General features: G+C 44.6%; 1 protein-coding gene across 1 annotated transcript in view; it reads left to right on the top strand.

Annotated features, from left to right (window-relative positions):
• Window positions 1-4502: 4502 nt before the first annotated feature.
• ERP27 (endoplasmic reticulum protein 27) overlaps window positions 4503-10333 on the top strand; it is a 36211-nt gene continuing 30380 nt past the window's right edge. The window contains exons 1-3 of the mRNA XM_061582825.1: window positions 4503-4618; window positions 4944-5044; window positions 8410-8547. Coding sequence (XP_061438809.1) covers window positions 4525-4618; window positions 4944-5044; window positions 8410-8547 — 333 coding nt within the window. The 5' untranslated portion in view covers window positions 4503-4524. The remainder of the gene's footprint in view (window positions 4619-4943; window positions 5045-8409; window positions 8548-10333) is intronic.

The following is a 10333-nucleotide window of genomic DNA, read 5'->3' as shown; positions in this document are numbered from 1 at the left end:
TACACAATATTTATGCTGATTTAGTCAAGTAATACTCATGCAGTCAAAGTACTAAGGGCCCTTCCAGGCATACTTTTTTATTGTGAATTCATGATTATGTGTTCTCATGGTATTAGGGCAGTTATAAACCATCCCACTTTCAATACTGTTTGTGCCTGCAAAAGTTTTGGGGTGGTCATACTGTTTCATTTCCAGTTGGTGCATGTCGCATAATCTCCTGCTGAAATCTTGTAACTTTTTATATCACAAATGTTAGAGTGGGGGGGGGGTTGTCCAGTTTTGTTGCACTATAGTGCAAGAGTGCCTCTCCAGACAACAGTAATGTGGTAACTTTGGGAAGCACAATGGAACAACTAAAAAGCAGAATGATGTGTGGATGGTCCAGTATACTAATGCATTATTGTGTCAATGACATGTTTGTTTATTAAATTTATATCCCATCCTTCCTCCCAAAGGGAGCCCAGGGCGGCAAACAAAAACACTAAAAGCACTTTAGAACATCTTCAAAAAAAAAGGTCTTCAAAACATACTAAAACAGAACATCTTTAAAAACATATTAAAATAAAACATCTTAAAAAGCAACTTTTAAACATCTTAAAAAGCAATTCCCGAACAGACACAGACTGCGATAAGGTGTTAACGCACGTGTCTATTGGGAACCTTAGTGTATGAACCTGCCACTCATGTGTTCCATTATACACACCTCCTTGAGAGGAGGGGGATCTTTTGTTAGGGATAAACCAGATGCTTTGCCCTGAAATGTGCCTCAATAGTATGTATATAATCCTAAGAAATGCAGGTCCAAACCAGGATAAAGCAAAACTTTATTTTAGTGAGAGAAAAGAGAAGGATAGCAGTACAAAATTAACTGGGTGCATGGTGGCATTAATCATTAATACACTAACCCATTCATAACACTAAACTAAAGCGATCAAATGTGTCTATTGCTATAAGGAATGACAGGTAGCAGAGGTTACCTATCGAAGGCCCAGGGAGTGGGCAGTGGAATACAGCTGAAGTGATGTGAAGGAGCTGGACCAAAAAGCAGGAAGGAATCTCTTTGCCTCAAGGTTTCCACCGAGACACAGATTACCTCCCCAATCTGTGGCCTGCAGTCTTGCAGTCTATGCATAGTTATATATGTTTGAGCTCAGATTGCCATCTTGGGTTTCAAACCCTGCTCTTAAATACACTTTCTCATACAAATTGACGTGAAAAGGATCTCGTGTGTGTTTTTCTTGCTGACGCTCAGAAAAACTAGTTCTGCTTTCTAATGCTGTCTTTAAACAATGGGATTGTTCTGCGGGGCATGAGGGAATTTGGCCAAAAAATGAGAGAACATTTAATGGTCTGTGCGTTCTTCCAAACATTGGTCCTTGTTTCTGTCCTCTTTTCACAGTACTCAGAAAGGCACAAGTCAGAAAACAGAGGGTGCAGAGTGGGAATGTAGTCCAGATTACTTCAGGGCCTTGCCACCCCTTCGATTTCAAATGAACCAAAGTGGGGGTTAGCCAGTGCACTCCTAACAAATGTCTCTATGTAAAAGGCTTGTTAAAAAAGGAAGGTCTTGAATAGGCACCAAAAAGATAACAGAGATGGCATCTGTCTAATATTTCAGGGGAGAGAATTCCACAGGGTAGGTGCCACAACACTAAAGGTCCACTTCTTATGTTGTGTGAAATGGACCTCCTGATAAGAAGGTATCTGCTGGAGGCCCTCACCTGCAGAGTGCAGTGATCAACTGGGTATATAAGGGATAAGACAATCTTTCATATATCCTGGTCCCAAGCTGCATAGGGCTTTGTACACCACAACTAGAACCTTGAACTTGGCCCAGTAGCTAATGGGCAGCTAGTGCAATTCTTTCAGCAGCAGGGTAACATGTTGGCCATATCCTGCCCCAGTGAGCAATTGCACAGCTGCACCAGCTGCAATTTCTGGACCAACCTCAAGGGCAGCCCCACATAGAGTGCATTACAATTTCAACAACTATAGGCCGGTAGCAAATGTTCCATTTCTGGGCAAGGTTCTAGAGCACGTGGTCGCTCACCAACTCCAGGCTCTCTTGGATGAAACTGATTATCTGGATCCATTTCAATCCGGCTTTCGGCCGGGGTTTGGTACAGAAACGGCCTTGGTCGCCCTGTATGATGACCTCTGTCGGGAGAAAGACAGAGGGAGTGTAACTCTGTTGGTTCTCCTTGATCTCTCGGCGGTTTTTGATACCATCGACCATGGAATCCTTCTGGGGCGACTCACGGATTTAGGAGTTGGAGGCACTGCTTGGCAGTGGCTGTGCTCCTATCTTGGGAATCGTCTCCAGAAGGTGATGCTTGGGGAACATTACTCAAGTCCCTGGGTGCTCCAATATGGGGTCCCGCAGGGTTCAGTTCTGTCCCCCATGCTCTTTAATATCTATATGAAGCCGCTGGGCGAGGTCATCAGGAGTTTTGGAGTGTGTTTCCAGCAATATGCTGATGATACGTAGCTCTATTTCTCCTTCTCATCTTCTTCAGGTGAGGCTGCTAATGTACTAAACCGCTGCCTGGCCGCGATAATGGACTGGATGAGAGCTAACAAACTGAAACTCAATCCTGACAAGACTGAGATGCTGTTGGTGGGGGACCCCTCTGCCCAGATGGTTGATGTCAGACCTGCCCTAGATGGGGTTACACTCCCCCTAAAGGAGCAGGTCCGTAGTTTGGGGGTCTTATTAGATCCGCTCCTGTCACTTGAGGCCCAGGTAGCCTCGGTGGCACGGAATGCGTTCTACCAGCTTCGGCTGGTAGCCCAACTACGACCCTATCTGGACAGGGAGAACCTTGCCTCAGTTATTCATGCTCTGGTAACCTCTAGATTGGACTACTGTAATGCACTATACGTAGGGTTACCTTTGAAGATGATTCGGAAACTTCAGCTAGTGCAGAATGCTGCGGCCAGAGTTCTTACTGGGACGAAGAAATTTGCCCACATAACACCTATTCTGGCCCAACTGCACTGGCTACCAATATGTTTCTGGGCCAGATTCAAAGTGTTGGTTCTTACCTATAAAGCCCTTAACGGCATCGGACCGCAATATCTGATGGAACGCCTCTCTCGCTATGTACCTACCCGTTCACTGCGCTCGACGTCCAAGGCCCTTCTCCGGGTCCCAACTCATAGGGAGGCCCGGAGAACAGTAACTAGATCTAGGGCCTTTTCAGTGGTGGCCCCCGAATTATGGAATGCCCTCCCAGATGAGATACGCCTGGCGCCTTCTTTGTTATCCTTTCGGTGCCAGGTAAAAACCTACCTCTTTGTCCAGGCATTTTAAGCTTAATTTTAATTTTAATTTTAATTTAACTGTAATTGTAATTTTTATTTCATTTTTATTCTAATTTTGTTTTAAATATGTTTTATAATTGTATAGTGTAATCCACACTTGTTCGTATTTTAAAATGTGGTTTTATCTTGTTGTACACCGCCCTGAGAGCTTGTTGCTATAGGGCGGTTTAGAAGTGTAATTAAATAAATAATAATAATAATACAGTAATCCAGCCTGGAGGTTACCAGTACATGGACAACATTGGTGAGGCTATCCCGGTCCAGAAATGGCTGCAGCTGTCTTATCAGCTGAAGGTTGTAAAAGGCACTCCTAGCCACTGAGGTCACCTGGGCTCTAGTGGCAAAGACTGATCCAGGAGCACCCCCAGACTATGAACCTGCTCTTTCAGAGGGAGAACAACCCCATCCAAAGCAGGCAATTGACCAATTATCCAAACTTGGGAACCACTAACTCACAGCATCTCCATCATGCTAGGATTCAGACTCAGTTTATTGGCCCTCATCCAGCCCACCACCAAGTCCAGGCATTGAGTCAGGGCATGTTGCAGAATAAGCCTGCAAAAAACCCACAAGTCTGGAGGGGTCAAAAGATTCCTTTACCTGAGTAAAGCCCTACGAAGAATGGTTTTGGTGCAAATGCTGACCAGCTTAGAGTGCCCTGGTTGTACAATAAATGGGAAACAAAGCCATTTATTGTTGTTGTTGTTGTTGTCCTCCTTTGGTATCTGCTGTTTCTGTGCCTATCTATGGAAAATGGAAATGGACTGCCTTCAAGTTGATCCCGACTTATGGCGACCCTATGAATAGGGTTTTCATGGTAAGCGGTATTCAGAGGTGATTTACCATTGCCTTCCTCTGAGGCTGAGAGGGAGTGACTGGCCCAAGGTGACCCAGTGAGCTTCATGGCTGTGTGGGGATTCGAACCCTGGTCTCCCAAGTTGTAGTCCAGCACTAACCACTACACCACACTATACCATTGTGAGAAAAGAGTCCTCTTGCTAATAGAATGAAGAACAGAATATCTCAAGTGCACAAGGAAAGCCCTGGGAAACTACCATCCCTGCAGGCTCTTATCTCAGGAAGTAATGGATCTGATCATGCTCAGGTGTTTTGTTCACACAGCTTAGAAGTTGCTGCATCTGATTAAGGGGCAGTTCAAAGCAGGGCTCATGGCAAGGAGAGAAAAGAGAAGCCAGGGCAATGGCAATCTCTGTCTGGCAGCAAGGTGTCCTTATGTTCCTACTTGGCTGTGTGTTCCTGTTGGGATGTGCTGAGAAGGAGCCTACGTCCAAAGGTAAGCGAGGACTGGCTTGACTTTCGAGCAAAGAGGTAGTGAACAGTCCAAGAACTTGTATGGATCAGCACATATAGTAGGAGGGCTCATCCAGATGACAGAGTGCTGTTCTAACTGAGGAATGTGGAAAGCATTACCGGGGAAACGTTACCACTCCAGGATAACCCAGGCCACAAAAATGAAGCTAGCCATGCAGGCTGGTCATTTTCATCTGTGAAATCTGCTGATAGGAACTTTCAGAGAGGATGGGGTATGGTCTGTGTTCATGTGCAGAAACTGTGGCTCTGAAAGGATGCTGGCTGTGCCTTCCTCCCCTTCTCCTCAGGTGCCATTGAAGATGCGAGGAAACCAGTGCTTTTGGAGGATGTCGCAGCAACAGCCGCATTTGTCAGTGAAGCGGAAGTGGTTGTCATTGGATTCTTTCAGGTCTGTTTAGTTTGCTCTGATGCAGTACGCTCAGATTTACAACAGACGACACTCTGATGATGTGCACTCTGTCACAACCTCCTTACAACCTTGTATCATGTGAAAGACAGTATAAATACTTATTCCCATCTGTGGCAAATGATTGCTAAATTTTGTTCAGGAAGGAGAACTATGGCTTTTGTGCACACACAACACAGTCCTAGCTCTAAAACATACGGATCCCAGAATTCTCTTGAGTACACAAAGTTCTCTCTTTGTTCCTCAGTGTGTTTTCTGAAGGCCATTTCTCACATTTAGGGTCAGTGTCAGTACCGGACATCCTTGAGCAGTTGCCAGGGCCAGTAGATCCTAACATTTTCCTCCCCACCAGCCACCATGACACATTTTTTCCACAATGTCCTGGAGCACCTGACATACTGAAACTCTGGGGCATTGTGGGGATTTTAAAATGGTGGATGTCCAGTGCTAATTGGAGCAAAGACACCACCAGGTAAGCCTGTTTGGGGAGGGGTTCATAGAAGGCAGTATGCTAAGGGGCCTCTCGGGCTTTAGATCTGCATAAATTTCATATAGATGCAAATTTAGAAATAATTGCTATAATTTAAATATATCAGGGGAAGTCTTTGACCAGGTGACTTGTGTACAATTCTGAACATAAGAAGAGTCCTCACAAAACAATTAAACCACCACCAAGACCCAAATACAGATAAAACGTGTATGAATAGTAGATTCCTTCATGTGGAGACTGTAAAGCAGAACACATGACCATCCTAGCAAAAACTCAATGGGCTTACTTCTGAGTAGATGTACTGTACTTCATCAGAACACTGAGTTGCTATTGTGAAAAATATCAGTCTATAAATATCCTGTAGATATGTGAAGCCACGTTTTTACAGGCTTGGAACTTGATTTAGCCAGCCAAAGCTGAGTTAATTAATTGTGGAATACTTAAAAGCACTTTCTTCCTCAATTGAACTTACTGGTGTGCTTTCATTCCACACTTCTGCTTCCTCTCTAGGACCAGCTGTTCAAAAATCTGATTGTGAGAGTTTTGTTTAACATGGTATTTCACCCGTCGTTTTCAACCCAACTCCTTTCCCTCAATCAAATTGGCTGTGAACTTTGTTTCCCTTTCAATTTTCTGAAACGGGCTCTGAGAATTTTAGTTTGATTAAAGACAATTTCATGAAATGTATCTTTCAAAAGACCAGCTGTCATTGATACCTCAGCTATAGAAAGGATCCAGAGCAAAATTATCCTACTTCTGGCATTCTTTGAGAGGTACATATTACCTACCTCATTTTATTGAGAGTCTGTCTATAGCAATGAGGGGTAGGAAACAAAGAGCTGTATATGGTTCACTAATATCCTGACATCCTTTTTTCTATAGTGGCTTGTAGAAATATATGAAACTAGGGGCTCTGCCCCTGCTTGCTTCACTCACCAACCCCACCAACTGTTGCCAAAGCTCACCCTTTCCCCCCCACAGGTTGTCAATGCCCCCACCCCCACAGGTTGCTGACACCCCCCACAGGTTGCTGACACCTCCAACAGTTCACCAAAGCCCCTTGCCCACACACACACGTGCACACATGCTACACTCCCCCTCATCACCACTGCCCGCTCACTGCCATCCTCCCCTCTCCCCCGCTTTCCCCCCAGGCACCAGCACCCCCCACCTCAACCCGCTTGCCTCGGCTGTTGGGCCGCTGCTGCTGCCACTAGCCTCCTACCCACCCAGGCTGAGGCTCAGGCTGCAGCCCTCCCACCTGCCATGGTATCCACCCACATGGCCTGCACAGCTGCCACTGGCCTCTGCCTACACAGTCACTGCAGGCCTTCTCTGTGGCTTCCACCCTCATGGCCTGCATGGCTGCCATGGGCCTCCACTGCCTCCACAGGATAGCCACCCCTGCCCCTGTTGTCATGCTGTGTGAAATCATGATGATGTAACAGTGTGAGGGCGTACATTTTTATATATATGAGATGTGTGTTTTAATACCTACTTTTTAGTATCCATTAACCAGAATCTCAAATAGTAGATAGCGATTGGTGTTAGAACAGGAAAATATCTCCCAGTCAGAAAGTGCAGCCTTCTGCAATTGCAGAGCCTAATGTTCAATAGAGCACAAAGGAAGGACAAACATACTCAAGGGACTTCACAGTGTTTGCTGCATCTGGTTTAGAAATGGAGCCACAGTGGCAGAAATGTGTTTCTCATTCTTAGCCTAGATCACATCTACACATAGAAATGGGGAAGAAATTTGATTAAGTGTGCATTTAAAGCCAAATCTATCGAATTTGCACTTTCCAAAACAATATGCTAACTGAAAAACAGCCATCCTACGAAATCTGAATTTTGTGATGCAGTTCTCCAACCAAAGAGTTGTTATAGAAATGCATACTTTAGGGGCAAATGAATATATTCATGAAAATAACATTCAAAATGCATTATATTAGGAGGTATTACTTGCAAAAATGTGTACATTAATCAAAACTGCATACAAAATGTGTGTGTTAGGAGAAATTTGCGCTAAAATGCTGAAGAATTTTCATGAGGATTTTTTTACCAAAAAAATAACAAAATACTATAGAAATATGAACTTAATTTTAGACTGGAAAAATGAGAAATGTCCTTGCATCCCTATCTACACACCATACATTTAAAGCACATTTAAAGCAAAAGGCTGCTTCCAAAGAATTCTGGGAACTGGGGTAAAGGGTGCTAGGAATTAGAGCTTCTTTGGAGGAAGCCATGTGCTTTCAATGTATGGTGTGAATGTGACTTGTTTTAAGAAATTTGGATGGTAATCCTAAAGATTCATTTATTCTGAGGGATGCCCAGAGTGATCCTTCTCATGGAATACTGACTTGTCTGGTGTGAGGGCTGCTGGAGAAACCTAGATGAGTACAAGTAGCCACTAGATGTCAGCATTCTTCCCCTAAATTCCAGCAGAGAGCCAAAGGCCTGAAGAAAATCTGAGGCAGAGATTCCTGCCTATAGGGTTTGCTTTCTTAGCCTTTATTGGGTATTTTTCTTTTATCTTTTGTTACATTGTCCTGCTCAGTTTTTCTTCACTTTGTCTCTTTTTCTCTCATTTTCAATTTTTCTCTTGCTCTCACCGTACCTCTTTAGGGGTAGAACTACGCTATAGACAGCACGGGTTTGGTTTCCCTCTCCCAAAGATCCATCAAGACCTGTAAGGGGCTTCCTAAGGGAGAGAATTTTCAGCACCTTCACCAATTACCAGGATTCTTTGGGGAAACCCATGAGAGTTAAACTGGTTTATAAGTGATACAAATGTGTTGTGTGGCATTATGGCCTATTATTTCCCCCATTCTCTCCACCCCTCCCTCCTTTTCAGGATCCAGAGCGACCAGAAGTGTCAGAATTCCTTAAAATGGTACAAGATATGCAGGATATACCATTTGGGCTCTGCACCTGCTCTAATGTCCTTTCCCATTATAACATCACGATGAATACCATCTCCCTCTTCCGTATGGTAGGTTTTTTTTAATCTTCTGTAGTTGTTTCTTCCAGTAAAGGTATTCAGGTCAGTGGTAGCTGGTGCCCATTGAGACTGGCAGAGCGGAAGTCAGGGAGGCCAGCAGTAGAGCCACTGAGATTCTAATTTTGCCCCAACCTCCTCTTTACTAAGTTCTCCAAGAGCACCACAGAGACTGAAGAGGAGGAAGATGATGATGAACAGTGCTAACCCTTCAACTGGTTATATGCAAGAAGGCAGGCAGATGGGGGTTGGCTGTAGGCAGGCTGAGGCTGTCGGGGCAGTGTCTTATTTACTCTAATGAAGAAGCCTCCTCCAATTCAGGTGCTGTAAACTGGCGTGTTATTTGGGGTCACTTCTTCAGCCCTTGGTGGGAAACAACTAGGCATGACTGGGCCTGTGGGTACCAGCTTGCCCCAGGTGTGCAGCTCCTGCCTGTTTCACCTACCTCTCTTGTCTCCTGTTGCTGCATGTGCTGCGCATACAGGGCTGCCATCAACCAAGATGGCAGTGGAGACTTCTCTAAGGGCTGATGTCCCCACCACCATCTTGGTTGATGGCACACATGCATGATACACTACGCGCACACGCGCACACACCTGCCATCAACCAAGATGGCGGTAGGAGCATCAGCCCCTTAAAAAGCCTCCACCACCATTTTGGTTGATGGCAACCCTGCACGCGTAGCACACTTAGCCTCAAAAGACAGGAGAGAGAAGTAGGTGGTGTGAGCGAATGGGTGGGCGGCCTGAAAGCTCCCTCCCTGCGATCCTGCCGCGATTGTGGAAGGGGAGCACTACTCCCCCACCCTAATGAGGGCCCCTTCAGGGGGCCCTTGGGCCACTGGGCTCTCAGTCAGGGCCCAACTTAGCCACCCTTTGGCACCGGCCCTGGGAAACAATATAATACTCTAAAGGAAAGAAGAAATATTTCTAATAGGAACGAAAAGAGGCCTAGTAGGAAAGTGGGCCAGTGAGATCGGCTTACTGTATATATAAAGTGTGAAAAGAACAGACCTCTGTCTTTTTTAAAGGCCAATGAAATGTTTTGGAAAGGCTTTAGTTCAGCTACCACTTTGCTAAAACCAAGATCAAAGGATTGTAATCATAATTAGCATATGGCCAGTAATTATTTTTGTAGATTTTGGCAAGTCACATATGACTTCCTTTTGTTGTTTTAAAGTTCTATCATGTCAGCTGCCATGTGGCAATTAGAATCTCTGCATAATATTTGTTCATAATCTTGCTGTCCTAAGGTTGACCTGTCATGTGCATCTGACTTCCCTGAGCAGTAGGAAGGTCCAGGGGGGTAGCACTTAACCTGCACCTGATTTTTTTCTGGATGGAGGGATCACTGGAGACACATAAGGTGTTTAATGCTATTTGATGTCTTTCATTGTAAAATTTCCAGAGGAGTAGACGTGTTAGCCTTTTGCCCCAAAGAGTCTTGTAGCACCTTAAAGACTAACAAGGCTATATTACATGTTAGTCATTAAAATGCCACAAGACTCTGATGTTTTATACTTGAGTTTATTTATGTAAACACCTGCAATATGTGTTTCAGGAGCCACCCTATTCCTGTGATTGTAATTTCTTTTAACTCTTTTTAATAAGCAGGAGAGCAGCATGAGGTGAACCCTGGGTGTGATGTTCATTATAAGAATCAGCTGGACCAGGCTAATTAAAATGTACAAAAAGAGCACATGGTATAGTTCTTCCTGGAGGATACTACTCAGACTGTGGTGGTGGTGGTAGTAGAAAATCTATGCCTGATTTAACCAAAC

Source organism: Rhineura floridana, chromosome 8 (genome assembly GCF_030035675.1).
Source record: "Rhineura floridana isolate rRhiFlo1 chromosome 8, rRhiFlo1.hap2, whole genome shotgun sequence".
Taxonomy (NCBI): domain Eukaryota; kingdom Metazoa; phylum Chordata; class Lepidosauria; order Squamata; family Rhineuridae; genus Rhineura; species Rhineura floridana.
This window is presented reverse-complemented; position numbering and strand designations above follow the sequence as displayed.